This window comes from Hibiscus syriacus, unplaced genomic scaffold, assembly GCF_006381635.1.
Source record: "Hibiscus syriacus cultivar Baekdansim isolate YM2019G1 unplaced genomic scaffold, ASM638163v2 tig00110159_pilon, whole genome shotgun sequence".
In the NCBI taxonomy this organism is placed as follows: domain Eukaryota; kingdom Viridiplantae; phylum Streptophyta; class Magnoliopsida; order Malvales; family Malvaceae; genus Hibiscus; species Hibiscus syriacus.
In genome coordinates, this window is record NW_024062607.1 from 840,390 (window position 1) to 860,864 (window position 20,475).

Genomic DNA, 20,475 nt, shown 5'->3' on the forward strand with positions numbered 1-20,475 from the left:
ACAAAGAAAAGAACACTCAAGAATAAATACAATTGAGCACAATAAGTGTTCTTGAAAGCAAAATGAATATTGAATGAAAGATATACTTGAAATGCTCAAACTTGAGGTTTGATGCTTTCTCTTTGATTCTCTCTTGATTCTAGTTGCTTGATGGTTCTTGTTTTTGATCAATGGCTTCTAAGCTTGCTTAAATACACCTTGAATCACTTCTGAACGTTGGGATCATTAATGAAGTTATTGTAGCCGTTTAAGTGTGAAAACAATAAATATTTCTGCTTGGAGCGTGGGGGAAATCGGTACCCATTCATAGGGTATCGGTACCTGTAGTGTAAAATTCAAATATTTCGACCGTTAAATGCCTGAGGGTATCGGTACCTAAGTAGGAGGTATCGATACCTACTAGGGGGTATCGGTACCATCCGAGCATTCTGTTATTTCTCGGAACCAAAATGTTCATAGGGGTATCGGTACCCTATAGGGGGTATCGGTACCATCTGAGCATTCTGTTATTTCTCGGAACCAAAATGTTCATAGGGGTATCAGTACCCTATATGGGGGTATCGATACCATACTAAATAAAACTTATTTTTGGCTCGAATATGGCTCGAAATACTTTGTAAAAATTGTTTCAAAATTATTTTAAGATTGAAACTTAATTTTACACTTGAGTAAGGATTGAAAAAGAAATTTGAAAACTCGGAGTAATATTTTTTATATTCGAAAAAGTTAATCGAATATATATTTTAATTTTCAATATAAAATCTTAAAATTCATTAAAACTTAATTTGTTATATCGAAACATCAAAATGTTTTCAACAATTGTGAAAGGGAAAATTTACGTTTAACTTATATTTTATAAAGTTTAGTTTGTTAGTTTATTAGTTTAATATATTATAAGTTATTATATTAAATTTTTTTGTTGTGTTGTAAAATAGTTAGTTAGTTAGATTATATTAGTTATATTAAATGATTTTTTAAATAATGTTGTTTACTTTTTTTTACAGATTCATTCCAATGGCTGACCAAATTCCACTGCTGAGACTTGACAATGAACATATTTCAAGTTATTTGGGAATAATTGTGAATAAAATATTTGTTTAATGAATTATAATTAATAAATATTTGAATATTATTTTATGATGATTGTGATAATTTTTTTGCATTATTTAATTGTAGGAGGACGAGCAGCGAGTCCTTCGTCTTCGGCTACATAAAGTGCCCAAGCCACACCCATTGATAGAAGAAAACTTGCAAGAGGCTGGATTTTGGTATGTAACATTTGTGCGAGATTACAACTTGGTCCCAGGTTTGATTAGTGCATTGATTGAACGTTGGAGACCAGAAACGCACACGTTTCATTTGCCGTGTGGCGAATGGACGATAACTTTGGAGGATGTGGCAATGCAACTCAGGGTCCAAACTAATGGGATGCCGGTGGTAATGTCACATGAGTTTAATAATGTGGCACAACTTTGCAACTTGTTTCTTGGGAAAGCGCCCGTACCACCAGAGTGTAGAGGGTGGCGGGTGTGGTTGTCATGGTTGAAGAATGAATTTCAACTTCAACCAAACAATACGGAGCACGAAATTATATTTGCAACATGAGCATATATATTACAGTTGATTGGGGGAATTTTGATGCCTGATAAATCCGGTAGTTTTGTTCACACTCAGTATCATCTTTTTTTAAAATATTTTGAGAATTGTAGGCAATATAGCTGGGGTTCGACGATATTGACGTTCTTGTATCGTGAGATGTGCAAGGTGTCATTAGTCGTGAATGATAATAATACAGCAGAAATCGGTGGATGTCTGTTGCTGCTACAATCATGGGCTTGGCATAGACTTCCGTTTTTGACACCGATTAGTCGGACTGCGATTGACTTTCCACTTGCCGAAAGATAATATGAATCCTCTATTTTAATATAAAATATTAATTAGAAAAAATTTATTTTGATTAAAATTATTGAACAAAATGTCTCTATTTTTGTTTTGATTGATATACATATAGAGACATAAAATTGAAGGCACGGGGTTGGTGCACAACAACATTAAAGAGTTCAGGCTGAAGATCGACATTAAGGCCAAAAATGAGGTATGTATAATCTGTATTTTTTAATTATTATTTAAATTAACTATATTATTTAATTTAAATCAATTTTATTGTTTTTTTAATTTTACAGTTTAATTGGAGACCATACATGAATGAAGAATTATTTGCGTTGATATCGCACGATATTTTAGATGGGTTTCAATATTGGTGTGCTGTTACACTATTGATCAATTTTGCTTTTGTTGAGATCCAATTTGGGGATAGAGTGATGAGGCAATTCTATTTCCACCAACCTATTCCGCGGAGTCCATGGGATCATGACCTCCTCCAAAACTTAGATGGTCGTCGTCCGGTGAATCGGGTTGAGACGCATGACGACCTGCATATATTTGATGGTCGTCGTAAAGAAGGCGTTAATTGGGTTGAGAATCATGCAACCTACATTAATGCTTGGAACAATAGGGCTTCATTCATGCCAACTCTTGATGCCATTCAAGACGACGACTTTAATTTTAAGACTTCGGCTTACCTTGCTTATTTTTGGGATAATGGAAAGTCGTTCCTCACAACAATGGTAGAGAGGCGACAATTTTTGAGGTTTAAGAAAAGATTTGGTAAAGCTGAATACTCTCTACCGAGTGGGAGTGAGAGTTCATCTCTACAACCTGAAGCGGAAATGACCGATGTGGATAATACCGCACCACAACCGTTCGGCGATGCGGGATCGTTGCATCACGCAGTTGATGATTCTACTGTCCCGGCATACATACCAGAGTTTGTGCAGCCTGAGGCACCCATCTATTCTCCTACGTTTTCGTCGACGTATGACTTTGAACACATGGCAGTTCAAATGCCCCCAATGAATGAGGGGGATGGGTACAATACTCCTAAGCAACCACAATGGCCACAACGTATCAGACGTCCGCCCCGACATTATCATTCAACAACACCCCGGCATTGACAAGAATTGTAAACTCGTTTGCTATTTATTACAAATTATATATTGAAATTAGACTAGTTTTTTAACCTTAACAATGATTTTTAGTATCAAATCATTACTAGTATCATTAGTATCAAATAATTAAATATTTAGTAATTCTACTATTTTAAATCATTAGTATCAAATAATTAAATATTAATAATAAATCATTATTAATAATAATTAGTAAATCATTAGTATCAAATCATTAAATATTTAAAATCATTAATAAATTCGACTATGTATAAATTTAAATTCGAGTAGTCCACACTTGTACACTCATTTGTTATTATTATATAATTATTAGTAATAATTATTAAATCATTAATATTAAATTATTATTATAAAATCATTACTAAATAATTACTATTAAATTATTATTATCATTATTATTATTAAATCATTATTATCATTATTATTAAATAATTATTATAATGATTATTACTAAATCATTATTATAATGATTATTATCAAACCATTACTAAATCATCAAATCATTAAATATTTAAACAATTATTAAATCATTATTATAATGATTATTACTAAATTATTATTATAATGATTATTATCAAATCATTACTATAATGATTATTATCAAATCATTACTAAATCATCAAATCATTAAATATTAAATTCATTATTAAATCATTATTTAAATTATTATTAAATCATTTTTATGGTTAATTGAACCACACGTCCATTCAAATCTGTTCAAGTCCTCGAATTATAAATGTCATATCAATTAGGTCCCTCTATTTAAAAACTCCGGTCGAATATTTTATCGACAAAAATTATATAAATTCAACTTAAATGTGAAGATATAATAATTTATCACCCTATTAGTAAATCATTATTATTATAATTTCATTATTATTAATAATTACTAATCATTATTATTATAATTTCATTATTATTAATAATTACTAATCATTACTATCAAATAATTAAATATTAATAATAATTTCATTATTACTAATCATTACTATCAAATCATTAAATATTTAATAATAATTTCATTATTACTAATCATTACTATCAAATCATTAAATATTAATAATAATTTCATTATTACTAATCATTACTATCAAATCATTAAATATTAATAATAATTTCATTATTACTAATCATTATTATCAAATCATTAAATATTAATAATAGATGGGTGCCTCAGACTGCACAAACTCTGGTATGTATGTCGGGACAATATTAGTTATGTAACGAAAATGGCGTTAATTGAACCACACATAATCCGGATAAATACATAAAAATACATATATGATTACTAATGATGAGGCGTATATATTGGTAAATTAGGACAATTATTTTTTGAATGGCCTTCACCCCTACATAATCCACATCTCTTTGCTTGACCTCTCTCTCTAGCATGGAAATCCATACTGGTATGAATTCGAGTGGACTCAGGTCGACCCTTTGGACTTCTACAAAGCATTGGATTTGGTAGCCATTCATCATGATCCCTTTTAGGCTAATATGATTCATTCGGGATCTGTCTGAACGCATAGCTGTAGACATTTAATATCCTAAGTAGGTGGAAGCATTCATCAACATAAGTGTATGCGCTTACACCAGCATACATACATGTAGCGACTGCATGAGCACATGGATATTTCCATGCCTGAAAACGACCACAATCACACCATTTGTGTCGTAAATCAACTCTAAATGTTTGGTCTTCTCCTCCGACGTTATGGCGTATGCACGACATGACAAAAGTATGACCAACTCGGTCGAAATTATGAACAACCATCGATGTTGTCAATCGCTCATTTGCTTCCATTGATTCCACCACTGTAGGAGCCCGAGTTTTACCTCTATTTATGAGACTCTCTTGCCTTTGTCCGACCAAACTTTAGCTAATCTAAAGTACGTCTCTTTCACCACACTCGCTATTGGGAGATGGCGTGTACCTTTTAGTACCGAATTAATGGCCTCAGTAAGGTTTGTGGTCATATGTTCGTATCTCCGACCTTCATCGTATGCTTGCGACCATTTTTCCCGCGGTATTTTTGAAGCCCACTTCCAAACACGTTGATCATCGTAAAATACCTTCAAATTCTCCAATCTCTTGTCAAAATTTGGTCGACGTGTTCGTATCCTGTTCCATAATATATTGTGTTAAACCGTAATTAAAAAAAACACGTAAAAAATGCATAAATATTGAAAATAAAACTTACTCATGCTGACTATCTCGCTACGAATATGTGCGTTATGAAACTGGTCGATATTATTTTTGCCAATATGACGGATACAAAATGTCGGATATGCATACGGAGGTATCCAACGACTTCCTGGTCGTTCAATTGCCGCTAAAATATCCGTTCCTCTATCGGATATCAAGCAAACTCCATCTTCATGAACGACATATTGGCGTAGATTGGTCAGAAAGAAATCCTAAGCCTCTGTTGTCTCTCCCTCAACAATGGCGAATGCAATTGGGAAGATATTTCGCTCACCATATTGAGCAACTGCCATCAAAAGTACATGCCTATATTGACCATACAGCCACGTACCATCTACTTGGATCATACGTTTGCAAAATGGAAATCCTTCAATACATGCCTTGAATGCCCAAAATAGTCTATGAAATATTTTCTTCCCTGGCAGAAGTTGACCTTCTTCGTCATATACGGGCATGGTTTGAGACTTCACTATGGTTCCTGGGATAAATCGCTTCATTGCTTGTAGCAAATTTGGTAGCTCATTGTACGATGTATCCCAATCTCCAAAAGTCAGCTTCATTGCCTTCATCTTCGCATTCCACACCTTGCCATATTTTACTTAATATCCAAATTGGCTTCGAATAGATGCAGCTAACACTGAACAAGATATCCTTGGATCCTTTTCAACCATCGCCTTCACGTATTCACATATTACATTGGAGTCCAATAGTCGGTGGTCTTGTTCGATGGAGTTTTGCAAACATGTGTGCGGACCATTATACCTCGTGATGACCCAAACATCATGCCTTTGATTTTTCGACACTCTGATCTTCCACTTACACTCTGGGCCATATTTTACACACTTCGCATATAGGGTTTTCTGGTTGGACTCTGCAACATGGACATCAACATGGCATTTGATGCAATACTCTTTAATCGCCAGCATAGCTTCATTTTTTCCTCTGAATTGCACCCCAACTGAAAATTCACCAGAATTATCGAATGATTCAGTCATTTGGTACGGAGGTAAATGTGGCATGTCTGGGAATTCAGGTGCCCTCATCGCATCATAGTCTATCTCGTACATGTGAGGAGTAGCTGCATACGGTGCCGGAACTTCATCAATTGCACCTCCACCAAAAATATTTTCGTCGCCACCCAAAACGAGTTCTTCGGTTTCTTCATCTTCACTTGAATCATCATGAATTTCTCCCCATCGATTTTCAGCGTCAATATCAACAAACAATTCCGGTATGTTTCTCGTCTCATACTCTGTTGCTGCAGATGTCCCCCCGACTTCATTTACACTTTCCAATAGTGCCATAAAACTGTTCGAGAACTTGTATGTCGGCTCCTCAAACTGACTATATAAAGCCATTTCAGATGGATTTTGAGCCACACCTCTTGATGATCCAGGAACATCACATATGTTACGCACATCAACAAATAACTCAATAACTGCTATATTGATTGACTCATGTAATCCAACCATGGTTCCAATATCATCATCTTCTTCAAGTGGAACTGCAACATATCTGATTGGGTTGGGGCATATCATAAACCTATACCTCAAACCATCAACTGCAGCTCAAATTTTTCTTTCTATCTTATGCTTCATTTCTATAAATGTGATGTCTTTTTTGAACATCATATTTATTGGTTTTTCAGACTGAAAAACTACTCCGACCTCATTTTCCATATTCTGTCAATTATAATGGATAATCGTGAAAAAATTGTTGCTCATTTTCTCTACAAATAAAAAAATAAATTAATTTAGATTAAAATATTAGATAAGATAATTTCATAAAACATTAAATCATTAAATATAATATAATATACTATTATAGTAATGATCAAATAAAATTTGTTATTTAACTTGATTGATTGATTGATTACTAATATTATTAATAATGATTTAATAATTATTATTAATCTAATGATTTGATATTTAATGATTTAATAATAATATGATTTAGTCATGATTACTAATAATTATTTATTATAAATATTTAATGATTTAGATTTGATACTAATCATTTAGTTACTAATAATCATGATTAGTTTGATAATATTTTTTATTTTTTAAAAATATCAAACAAATTTGTTAGACAAAATATCGTGATAATGCGTTGGCCGGATTATTTCATTCAATTAATTTTTACTCCTTACTAATTTACACATACAATATAAATTAAACAAAATATTTTTTAAAACAACACTAAATAATTTTAAACACAATATTTTTTTAAACGAAAATTATCTCGCACAAATTAGTTTATATAATCTAATATAAACTTACTAACTAACTAATTTACACATACACAACAACAAAAAATAGACAACAAAAAATAGTAAATTACTCATGTATTTATGGCTTCTTCATTTCCTTTCTTTTCCTTCTTTGTTTCTTTCTTCAAATCAATCTGTACGTGGGCAAATGTTGTGGAATAATGCCCTGTATGTGTAAACCGTTTAATTTATTTAAACAACAATAGCTCCCACAAATTAATTTTATATAATCTAATATATTATAATATAACTTAAACTAATAAACTATTTCTTTATTATAATATAAGTTTAGTTAAAATAACAAACTAATTAAGTACTAATTAATTTTTTTTATAATATAACTTCAACTTCAAAGAACAAACTAATATACGTTTAAAGACACTAACAAATTAATTAATATTTTTTTATATTTAATAACTTAAACTAATAAACTAATTTTTTATATAATATAATATATAACTTAAACTAACAAACTAATATAATATAACTTAAACTAACAAACTAATAATTTATACTAACAAACTAATTAACTAGATTTTAGTTTTACCCTAAACTAACAAACTAATAATTTCATATAATAAACTAAATTAAACAATAAAAAATTACCTCACGAACTATGTTTGATCCTTTATCTTCTTTTCTTCTTCTTCATTTTCTTTCTCTCCGCAAAGTTTATATGTGCTTATGCTTATGCTCCTGGATCTTCTTATGCTTATGCTCCTGAATCTGCTTCTGCTTCTACCCTAAACCCCATATCCTTTATGTAAAACAAAAAAGCGTTGGACAGAGTCATTAAATTTGATTGTTGAAGAAAATAATATTAACATTGAATCGTATAACTATTGAGCATTGAAAGGCTGCAATTGAACATCAATATTTGCTACATTTAACAGCTAAATTAACGCTGCAATAATGCAGCTATGGATGCAACGCATGCAGCTACGGATGCAGGAATCTCCCAGCATGGATGCAACGCATGCATGAGGGATAGGTTTAAAGATTGGTCGCGATGCAGGAATCTCCCAGCTATGGTGGAGGAATCTCCCAGAGCTTGGTCGCCGGGACTCCATGGCGACCTACCATGTCGCCGGACTACACCCCACGTGCATAGCCCATGCACAGCTTCCGCTCCCACATGCCCCGTGCATGGCGACCTACGACATAGCAAAGAGAATCACGAGAACGTTGGACGCCATTCACGTGAATAATTAACGCCGAGCTTGTATGGCGACCTATAAGGACGCTGGGCTTGCATGGCGACCTATAAAGACGCCGGGTGTGCAGGGCGACCTATAAGGACGCCGGGTGTGCATGGCGACCTATAAGGACGTCGGGTGTGCATGGCGACCTATGTTGGTTCGTCTGGATGCTGCCACGTCATAGGTCGCCTGGATGGCATGGCGACCTACGGCCATCACTGTAGAATTTACCCCATTTGAGCAATTAATCTGAGCACTGCATTATCTTGTGAAATAAAAACTTCGAGAGCATTATCTCATTGATTTTACCCCTGGATATCTGATATAAAATTTTGTTTTTTTTATTAAAATTATTTTGATTTATTTATGTTTGTTTAACGAGTTAAATGATTAAATATAACGAGATTTTGAAGTCTGATGATTTCACGATTAAATATAAATATAACATCATCATTTATTTTCTCACGTAGCTCGATTCTGATTTACGATTTGTCGATGGTTTTTTTAGTAGTTTCATTCCTTTTTGTGGTTCGTTTGTTGATGCAATCAAATTTGTTTGTATATTTATTTTGTTCGAGCTTTTTGGTTATGCTTTTTAATCTTTTAATTCTTTGGTTTTTATGTGATCCAGATGGCTAGTTTTTGTCTCCATCGTAATAGTAAAATGTCATAATTATATTTTAGGTTTACGACTATACTTGTAAATCTTCGTTGTAATTTTAGATATTTTTTATTTTTAATAAAACAAGCAACTTTTTATAATAAATAAATAAATCTTTTTAATTATTTTAAGTTTGTTTATTAAATTATTTAGTGTTTGATTAATACGTAAATTAACGATAAAATATAATTGTTTGTATGCTTATTTTATATATGATTATTACATTTATATCTTAAAAATAATATATATGTATATCTATCTATAAAAGTGTAAAGTTCAAATAAACTATTTACAATTTAACATTGAGTTAAAACGTTCTTTATAATTTTAAATTAATAAAATTACTTTATATAAATATGACATTTTATCATTAAATCACAAATTATCTCCTAAACTTTAGCTGCTTAATTTCATTAAATTATCTTCTAAAGTATTCATAAGATGTAACCCAAAAAAATGTGACACAAGATGACCCCTAGAATTAATAATATTATTTTTTTAATACTCTATCGACGTAGATAACTAATGTGCTGACATTATCAACATATGAGAAAAGTCGAAACTTCGTTTTTAGAAGCTGAAGTTTAATCTAATTTTTGTCATGATTTCAAAGTTCTTTTAAATAAGTCACACATTATCTCTTTAATTAAAAGTGTTAAAATTATAAGTATGAATCAATAATACTTAAACAAGTGCGATTAATTTTTTTGTTAATTTAGTGGAATGAGACACTACATCCCTTAAGTAAAGTCAGAGGTTCAAATCTTGTTGTTTGCGAATAAAACAAATTTGATTGGGAGCGTCGTCATCGCCTCTATAGTACTCGATTTGGATTAGTCGATTAATAGATTAGATGTCGATAATTATACCAAGAAAATGTATTTGGTACCTAGTTGCACTAAAGAAAAAAAATTAAGTATCTACTTGCACCAAAGAAAATGTGGTACCACATTGCACATAAATGTCAAAGCTATTGGGCTTTCTTTTACCTAAATATCACCCTAAATAAAATTTTATGAATTAAGATTAATTTTATATTAATTTTATATTAATTTTCATACTGACATTTTTTAATATCACATAAGGTAACACGCTTACATACGCAACAACACAATTATAAGAGTTTGTAAAAGAATAACCAAAAGTAAAGAAAATAGAGGGGAAATGCCAAAAAAATGTATTAATTCGGTTAAAAAGAAGGAATGCACACATTCTATGTTAAAGATTTGTGCTTCACAAGCACAAGTTAAGCCGACGATGATATACATATATATAGATATTATTTTAATCACTCAATGAGTACATGTCTAAAAATTTATATTTTAGAATAATCACATTTGATTTGTTGACCAAACTGTTCATCTTTATTCCCTCGTAAAATGAGAGAGAGAAGGGGAGGGGAGAGAGAGAGAGAGTTAAATACTTAACAATAATGAATATTTAAACAATGTAAAATTTAATAATCTCATGCTAAAGTTATTGATTTTGAGTGTTAAAGAAATTTTTGAATATTTGGATCCTTAATATTTTAGAAGGCAACAAATGATAGAGAAATTCAATTATTCAAAACTTTCATTAAATGTCGTTATAATCAAGTTTGTAACATGTATTAAAGATGATACATAACTTATAGTTTAAATACAGAACTTATAGTTAAAATACAAAACGCATAATTTATCCTTATTTATAATATATGTTAATTTAAAAATTAATTTTTTAAGATGATATTTAAGTAAAAAGAAACTAAAATTAATATAAAATTTTTACCCATTCCGAAATTTTGTAGTTTAAATACATCTCTTAAAAGTTGAAGTTTAAAGTTTAGTTAATTTTCTTTTCTTTTTTTAAATTTTAGTAATTGCCACGCATTCAAACTCACGCACACATATAAAGTGATTGCTAATTTGCTAGTTACGAAAACATTTAATTTTAATTTTTTAGGGTCCACATAATTATTGTGGTTATAAATATTCCCTTAATTTCATATAAACAATAAGTACTTGTTAATGTTCCTGTTACTAACATTTATCATACCAAGCTTATATAGGTTACTTTATATATAAAAAAAACTTAAAACTTGAGGAATTATATATTTTATGACTATTATGATCGGAATTATTGACATATTAAATTTTAAAATATTTTAATTAAATTTAATTTTTATATAATATTAAATTATTTTTTATCATCTTAATCGCTAATTTAAAAGTTAATTTTGGTTTGCTATTGGCCATGCTTAAAATATGTGATTAAAAGTTAAACATGCCTATGTTTCCGTGTAAATAATTTAATCTATCAAGTTAATCAAATTTTTAGACAAATTAAAATTAAAATTTTAATGATTTGTATTTGATTTGATTGTTTATTTTTTAAAATATTGAATTTAAATCATCTAAAGATAAAAGTCAATTAAATCAGATTTTTCTAGACACTCATAATACATACTAATATAATAAGTTATAAGCGTTAGGTGGTAGATGAAACAACGTCGTCGTCCGAACCTAAGTCAAACATCACTCCAACTACCTTATAAATGAAAGGGTAAACTACGTCAATGTTCACTAATGTTTGGGTAAATATTCGTTTTTATTATTAATGTTTGAAAAGTCACAAATCGATCACTAACGTTATCATTTGTTACAAAATGGTCACTTGATGTTAACAACCATTAATAAATCATTATTACAGTAACAGAATGCTGACGTGACACGTTAAACCAGCTGACTCAGTATGTTTGACCGACCGTTTGACTCTTCTTCTTCTTCTTTCTCCTCCTCCTCCGTCCTCCTGGAAGTGCTCCTTTGGTCACTTCAATACCTTTATCTAAATTTACTCCACTTCCAGTGAAACACACCACAATCTTCGGTAATAAAAAAAGAAACAAAAAAATTGTATGGTTGCAGAGGAACAACCAGGTTTCATGTATTCTACCAAAAAACAAATTCTTTGGTTTCATCAACTCACTAAAACCCTAAATTTCTAAGCACAAGCATCTTCTTTCTCTTCAACATTATGATAATATGCTATTGCTTTTTTTTTTAACTTTATTCCCTTTTAATGAGCTTTTCTACTCTTAAACGAAAGAATATGTTCACTTGGAGTTTCTTTAATTGTTTACATTTTTATTGATCTTCTATTTTTATTGCTTTCGTTAGAAAAGATTATAATCTTCAAATGATTGAGTAACTGAAAGCAACAAGCTAGTGAATGTTAAAGTTTTTTTTCCTTATGTTCTTCTCATGGGGAATTGTGGTGTTTGAAAGGAAGTTAAGATTCTTTGAATCAATTATTTTTAATGCAAAGTTATGATTTTATACGAAGAATTGATGTTACAATTGTATTTTTTAGGGTTCATATGAAGTGAGGTGATCAATGAGATGGCTACAATATCATTAGTAGCTAGAAATTGTGGAAGAGAGAGGAGTTGAAGATGGAAGGTTTGAGTTCAGGTTAAACTCATATTTTAGGAATGAGTTTTTGGCTAGTGAATTGCTTAATATAGTTCATTTAGAAAAGCAGTCTGGTATGGGTCAAAAGCTTTAAAAGGTTCCATGAATGAAAAGGGGGGAGGTTTAGTGTTGTTGCAAAAGTTAATAATGTGATGTATTTCACCAGAAGTGGAGTAAATTTAGATGAAGGCATTGAACTGACCAAAGGAGCACCTCCAAGAGGAGGAGGAGAGTCAAACGACCTGTCAAACATGCTGAGTTAGTTGGTTTGACGTGTCACGTCAGCATTCCGTTACTGTAGTAATGATTTTGTACGGTTGTTATCATCGAGTGACCATTTTGTAACAAACGATAATGTTAGTGACCAATTTGTGACTTTTCAACCATTAGTGGTGAAAACAAACATTTACCTAAACATTAGTGACCGTTGGTGTAGTTTATCCTAAATGAAATTACGAAATGGGTAAAAAGCCGAAGCCCATGCTGTCATCTTCATCCTATGTATGAGAGCGTCGTACACGTACAAGGTAACATGGCCAGGCGACGCTCCTTCCTTGCATTAACAAGAACAAAATGAGCTATAGTTAGTGAAATATTCCAACATAGTATGTTGAAACAAGAGGAGGAGGAGCACCACTGACGGCGGCACATTCCATACTCACCACGCATTCTATTCAAAGCCACACACATTAACCCAAGATAGAAGATCATAAAAAAAGCAAATATAACACTGTAATATACCCCCCCCCCCCAAAAAAAACAGTAAACAAGGAACACGGAATTCCGTTTTCTCGTTAATTTCCCCCCAAACACACACACCAGAGAAATATCAGGGTTGTCTGAGATCCGATCGTTCTGCCAGGATGTCTTGTTCCTTGTCATCGGGCTCTGAGGAAGAAGACGAGGGAGTTGACTCTTACCGGAAAGGAGGGTACCATGCCGTGCGGATCGGTGATCCTTTCGCTTCCGGTCGTTACATCGCCCAGAGGAAACTTGGGTGGGGTCAGTTCTCCACTGTTTGGCTCACTTACGATACTCAGGCCTCTGTATGTCCCTCTATTCTCCCGTTTCTATATCTTTCTGTTATGTACGTGTTATTATCCGTTTCAATTCTTATTCCCGGTTTCTTGGGATCGGCAATCGATGTTTAATTATAATTATTTTACCACAAGTATATATGATCAGATGTGACTAAAACTTAGAAAAAAAGAAACCTGATCTGGAATTTGGATTCTGAAATAGCGTTTTTTTATGTGTGAGTTGGGAAAATCTTTGCTCTTGTAATCGTGTGCTACCTCTTGATGAATGATGTTGGGTCTTGGAAGATTTCTTTTCTTAGAGGCGGTCATCTAAACCGTTTTCTGTTTTAAACCCAGAAATATGTTGCTTTAAAGATTCAGAAGAGCGCACAACAGTTTGCACAAGCTGCCGTTCATGAGATTGAAGTCCTTTGTGCAATTGCTGATGGAGATCCTTCAAACTCCAAGTGGGTGGTGCGCCTCATTGACCATTTTAAGCACTCTGGCCCGAACGGGCACCATCTATGCATGGTCCTTGAATTCCTTGGTGATAGCTTACTTCAATTAATCAAGTTTAGCCGTTACAAAGGACTTGAGTTGAATAAAGTTAGGGAGATCTGCAAATGTGTTCTATTAGCTCTGGATTACTTGCATAGGAAGCTTGGTATAATCCACACTGACCTAAAACCTGAAAATATTCTTCTCTGTTCCACCATTGATCCAGCCAAGGATCCAATTAGATCTGGTCTTACTCCAATCCTTGAAAGACCTGAGGGGGGCACCCTAAATGGCGGGTCTACCATGAACCTCATTGAGAAAAAGTTGAAACGGAGGGCAAAACGGGCAGTTGCAAATATATCCGGTAGAAGAGATTCAATGGGAGGAGAAGCTCGAAAACCTGAAAGATGTCTTGATGGGATTGATATGAGGTGCAAGGTTGTGGACTTCGGAAACGCATGTTGGGCTGACAAACGTTTTGCAGAAGAAATTCAAACAAGGCAGTATAGAGCTCCTGAGGTCATACTTCAATCTGGGTATTCCTTTTCCGTTGATATGTGGTCATTTGCTTGCATCGCCTTTGAGCTTGCTACTGGTGACATGATGTTTGCTCCTAAAACTGGAGAAGGTTTTAGTGAAGATGAGGTACGACTATACTATGCATCACGGTTTTGAAATTGTCTTTCCTTGTCCTAATTTTGCAGGGTCTGTTCTTGGAAATAGGAATAGATAGTAACACAATAATGAAAACAATGTGTTCAAATTTAATGGCATGATGCTTGGTTAGATCATCATAGTTCTTCACCTACTCTTTGGGTATTTTACTTGCATTGAAGCTGTTAATCTGTTATAGTAATGCTTTTATACTTCTCCTCTTATCCTGCCAGTACAGTATTTCATTTCTTCTGGTTGTCATACCAGAAAAGAGCTATAAACAAGAACTGTTCTGAGTAGAACGCAGGCCTGCATCATAACAATTACGTTGTTTTTATTTAAGTCAAACCAAATTAGATTTTCATATATATCATGAAGTGTGTCCTGGTTCTAATCTAACAGAGTTATAGATTTAGTTATTGCCTTTGATTAGCATATTACTATGAATATATATGCCTACTATTTCGTTATCATTATCATCATTTGTTTGTTTGTTTATGGGTTTTTATAGTCATAATGACCTTTTATATAGAAAAGTGATAAAGGACCTCCGGTAATAACATTTTCGGTTGCTTCCAGGATCACCTAGCTCTCATGATGGAACTTCTTGGAAAGATGCCACGGAAGGTGAAATGATTTCTATACTAATGCCCTTTCCTATTTAGAAAAGTGTGACGCAAATGTTAATTTATGTTTGCGCAAGCAGATTGCTGTTGGAGGAGCTCGATCAAAAGATTTTTTTGACAGGCATGGTGATCTGAAGAGGATTCGAAGACTGAAGTTCTTGCCACTCGATCGATTGTTGATGACTAAATACAAATTCGCCGAGACTGATGCTCGTGAATTTCTGGGGTTTCTTTCCCCTTGTCTTGATTTTTCACCAGAGAAAAGACCAACTGCCCAGCAGTGTCTGCAACACCCATGGCTGAATCTTAAGAGCTCAGATGGGCAATCTAAGGTGGACGCTGGAATGAGGAAACTTAAGATTTAAGGTGGGCAAAGAGAAGGGATTGAAGATCCCTCCCTCCACCTGTACGACTATTGATTGTGTTGTTTTAATTGTTTTATTTTTTGGGTTGTGACATTTACAATAAGCTTCTTCCTTTTCCTTCTTTTTTTGGTTAACAAAAGTAACAACTATCATGAGGAAATGACACGAGTGTTTAACTGCGGATACTGAATGTGGTCTGGTCAAATTGTTACTTTTAGTACAAGTTACATATTAGGAAATTTTATTACAAGCTATTCTGATGAAAGTATTGAAATCACATATGTAAGCCTTCAAAGTGTTGAATGAATCCTTTATTTCTTCATGTGTGCTTTGCCATTCTCCTTGTAGTAGAAAGGGGTGCTTATAAGGTTTTTCCAACATGCTGGTTTCAGCTTTATTTCCATAATTTGATGAAGAGTTTGAACTTCATCGATATCCTTCATTAGGTTATGAAGTGTTAAATGGGAGATGAACTTTAGAATGAAAATAAATTATAAGTAGCAAATACATAAAATAGAAAAAAAAATCTAAAATACATGCTAATTTTTGAAATTTTCAAGAAGAGATTGTCTCCGGCCGCCCACTTGATCCATCCATGAAGACGAGGAATTTCATACAGCCTTATTATAGAATAAAAGGGAACAACCATAAAAGAAAATAGATGAGCTGAGAAGGAAAAAAAAAATGAATCAACCGCTGAAATAACAATACCGAGGGCATTCAAGTTTCGGTACATGTAGAATCATCCAGGGACGCAGGATGAATATGCAAAAATAGAAAAGAAGAAAGGAGTCATCTAAATTCATTGCATTCATCTGTATCTCAAATCCAAATACTGCTATCGTTCTATGTAGCAAGCTCTATCAGTAAAGTGTGGAGGCAACAATTGAACATTCAAATATACATTCTGTCAATTCAACTTCCTTACAAAAACAGTAACAAGCACAGGGATAAATGGGTAAAGTCGTTCCTAATTTCCTATAAAAAGCGAATTTCGAATCCTACCTCAGCTACTAACTTCAATCAATGAAGCCACCTGTTACAAGAACAGGGTTTGAACACTATGATTGCATGACTTTGTTTGTTTGATACATACAGGGGCCTTGAAGTCCTGGCATTTCCGCATAGATGCACCTTCAATTGAAATAACACCACCACCAGAGGGATCCAAAGTAAAAAAGTTCTTAACAGCAGCAGTTGAATTATCCATGTTCTTTTCGGTCAATGGAGAGCTCTTACTAATCATCTCTTCCTTTGGATTCACTTGATCCCTAAAGGAACAAATGCTCAAGGGCAGCCTCTTTAGCTTCATTCTTCCCCTCTTCTTACCAGGGGTAACATCCTCAAAGGCTTTTCCCTTCGAATGGCTTGATTTTGCTTCACCATTATCAAGCTCTGATTGCACAGATTTTTCATGGTTAGAACCCTTTGCCTTTGCTTTAACGGATTCCTCCATGGAGTCCTCGGAAACAATTTTGCCTGCTATAGTACCTACATGGAGTCCTCCATGAGTTTGCATGACCTTAGGCCTCTTATGTTTATGACCTCTCCATTCAGTTGAAGAATTTTTTGAGATTCTCGGGGAACTGTTGATATCTCGGTGCAATTTCCGGGCTAATTCTTCATCTGTCCTAGGACTCCCAATTGGTTCATTTTTTTTATACAAGAGTTGGACAGGGACATGTTTCTTGAGCTTATTCTTTTTTAGGTGTCTTTCCTTGTTAACTGTTTCTTCAGAAAATTTTGCTGCAATGTCCAATGCACTCTTAGCTGCTGCAACAGCTTTGGCAGCGATTGCAGCCTTCTCCTCTGCAGCAGCTCTGGCAGCCTCTGCAGTTTTAGCAGCTGAGATAGCTGCCGCTCTCGAGGCCTCCAAAATCTCCTCGGGAGAAAGATTTGGGTTGTACAAATGGGAACTCATCAATAGATTTTTAAGATGAGCATTAATATCGCTTGACGAAGTAGAAGGTGAAGGTGAGTGTGAAGCTGGGGGCGATGACGAGGAAGAAGCAACGGTGGGCTGATCTGAAGCACTATTGGCATTGGAAGCCTGTTTCTTAAGTCCCGCCAGCAGCCGCTTCCGAGGAGGCAGAAGGACATCAGCATCCAAGTGATTGATGTCATAAATGTTATCCTCCATCGACATCCCTTCCCCGATTTATTAAAATCTGAAACATCAAAGCAGGAGTAATTTTCTATATAGATAATCAAAACGTTTTTATCACATCCACGCTAAAACAGCAATACTCATAGATTCCAGATGTTAAATGCTAAACAAAACCCAGAATAAAATCTGAATTCTCAAGTCATAATAATAATTAACAATAAATAGTAAATATCCATCAAATTTAGAAAGAACAGCGCACAGATTTGGAAAGTAGCATAAATTCAAGCGGTTCTAACACATGAATCAGAATTGAAAGAGCTTTCACGTGCTTAAATGACACAAAGAAGGAAAAATTGAAAACCCTACCGGTAAATTCGGTTATATAAGAGCTTCCGATTAAAATCAGAAGAACAATAAAGATAGGAAGTCAACAAAAAGATCATCATGCAATGAAAAATGAATTGTCAAGTTTAAAGATCACAACGGGAAACAGATGGTAACAATGAGAGCAGGAAAATTCAAACGTAAAAAATAGGGCGATCGATAAAAGAAAAAGAGAGAATTACAGGAACATGAAGCCAGAATGCAAAGCAGAAGCTTAGATTGAATGGAATTATGGAATGCAAATGACAACAGAGTGAATTCCAAAAGAAGAAAAAGGATGGATTTTGGATTCAATACCTGATCATTTACGCGTGGGGTTTGGATTGGATTGCAGAAAGATGATTTAAGAGATTTGAGAGGAAGGAAATTAGGTTTTTTTTTTTGTTGATATTTATTATATATATATATATATATAGGGTATACATATTACATTGGTGTTGGTTTTGAAGAAGAGGGTCCGAGGAGAAAGAAAAGTGAAAACGAAGATCTTGTGGCGTCTTACTAATTACTATGCTAATGTCTATTCATGGTTTATTCTTTTTCTAGTCCCTATACTCTATAACTTTTAAAATTTGGTCCCTAGAATTTAGTCTACAACAATTTTTTATTTAATAATTGAATTTCAATTGATAGCATTGATAAAATATTTCACTTGTGATATTTCTAACATAAAAAGACTATATGATCAATAGTAAATACGTGGAAGAAAAGTGAAAAAGCATTGTATCTAAGGTGATATGCTGATTTTTTCCCAACAACAAGAACAAATGAAAGATATATAACATGCTGATTTGGACATACTAAATAGTAACATCAACATGCAGGCTCACGTAAATGCTATTGAAATTTTTGGCAGTATGATTAACTCTAGTTATTGTTCTCTTTTGCAGCATGCTGCAGATGAAAGAAGAAAACTAGAATAACTTTGTCACATAGTATAAGTATTCTGAAGTTCAAATTTGTGGAAGTAGGGATTTTTGCTACTAATTTGATATGTCGAAAACGAGGTCTTATCCGGTGAAGGGAAGCCAGTCACCTATTTGGATACAGAGAAAGAGATGGTATGCCTAGTTTGATGTTATGAAGCTGGTGCTGTATGATTTCTAGGTTTAACTTATTAGTTGTTAAATAACGGATCCTGCCAGAGATGGGGCATCAGTCACTGCACAATTGTTCAAAGATGTATTTCTGGCTCTGTTGGAAAAGTTGTTAAAATTATCCCTTTTTATCATATTTTGTAGGAAAAGTTAGACACTCATCCCTGCAAATATTTTCCATATCCTTGTTTGCCTATCATGCAAATTCAAGTTTGTCTTTTGTGCTCAGTTGAACTTTGATGTCAATGAAGTTTTATGTGGATAACATGCAGATACCCTTGCATTTTAGGTGTCAAATGTTGATCTCTTGGAATTTCTTCACCAGGTAATACATGGTTTGTTTCTTATGAGAACATTTACATCCTACATCTCCTTTCCCTTTTACTTGTTGGTAAAGGTATTTAATTTCTAACCCTTAGTTTGTATTTATGATATGTTGTCGGCTGGAATCCATTGAGTGGCCTCATTGGTAAGAGGGTGTGTTGTTCTCCTTAAAGGTCTTGAGTTCCAACATGTGTCTGTAGGGTGTGCGCGCGTTGTAATCACCCTAGACTATTAAAAAATACATGTATTGCTAGTTGATACAGATGGATCATCAACAATCCATCCTGCTATGAGTCCTTGGCCCTTTTCTTTCCCTTTGATATATTCTAAACTCATAGGGTGATTGTAGATAATCAACCGAATATTATTCTATTTGTCTTTACAGCAAATAGCACATAAAGAAATATTGCAACCATTATACTATATTTGTAATTCTTCTCCATGCATTGTTCTTTGATGTTTTCTTTAAGGATTAAAATGCCGGCCTCTCGCTCAATCTCTGTCATCCCAAAGTGCAATTAGAATCATATCCCTTCCTACTTTGATGTGGCAGGTTCTAATCGTTTTCTTGGTGCCTTGTGAAGAAGGCAT

The 20,475-nt window shown here is 33.4% G+C and overlaps 2 protein-coding genes across 2 annotated transcripts; one reads left to right on the forward strand and one right to left on the reverse strand.

Moving 5' to 3' along the window:
• Nucleotides 1-13,397: 13,397 nt before the first annotated feature.
• Nucleotides 13,398-16,151, forward strand: LOC120216240 (SRSF protein kinase 2-like). Its single transcript, XM_039213725.1, has 4 exons — nt 13,398-13,856; nt 14,187-14,972; nt 15,561-15,608; nt 15,688-16,151. Exons 1-4 carry the CDS (start codon nt 13,674-13,676, stop codon nt 15,970-15,972), a joined length of 1,302 nt encoding a protein of 433 aa, XP_039069656.1. The 5' UTR covers nt 13,398-13,673; the 3' UTR covers nt 15,973-16,151.
• A 707-nt stretch (nt 16,152-16,858) lies between these two features.
• LOC120216242 lies at nt 16,859-18,852 on the reverse strand. Its single transcript, XM_039213726.1, has 2 exons — nt 18,761-18,852; nt 16,859-18,140 (listed from the first exon to the last, which is right to left on the reverse strand). The coding sequence occupies exon 2, from the start codon at nt 18,116-18,118 to the stop codon at nt 17,012-17,014; it is 1,107 nt and encodes a 368-aa protein (XP_039069657.1). The 5' UTR covers nt 18,119-18,140; nt 18,761-18,852; the 3' UTR covers nt 16,859-17,011.
• Nucleotides 18,853-20,475: the final 1,623 nt, after the last annotated feature.

What these genes read in the sequence shown, in the direction of transcription:
- LOC120216240 (XM_039213725.1), top strand. Translation starts at nt 13,674, where the DNA reads ATGTCTTGTTCCTTGTCATCGGGCTCTGAGGAAGAAGACGAGGGAGTT. An exon ending in CTTACGATACTCAGGCCTCT is followed by an intron (nt 13,857 to 14,186) that starts GTATGTCCCTCT and finishes TTTTAAACCCAG; the next exon opens with AAATATGTTGCTTTAAAGAT. An exon ending in TTGGAAAGATGCCACGGAAG is followed by an intron (nt 15,609 to 15,687) that starts GTGAAATGATTT and finishes TTGCGCAAGCAG; the next exon opens with ATTGCTGTTGGAGGAGCTCG.
- LOC120216242 (XM_039213726.1), bottom strand. Translation starts at nt 18,118, where the DNA reads ATGTCGATGGAGGATAACATTTATGACATCAATCACTTGGATGCTGAT.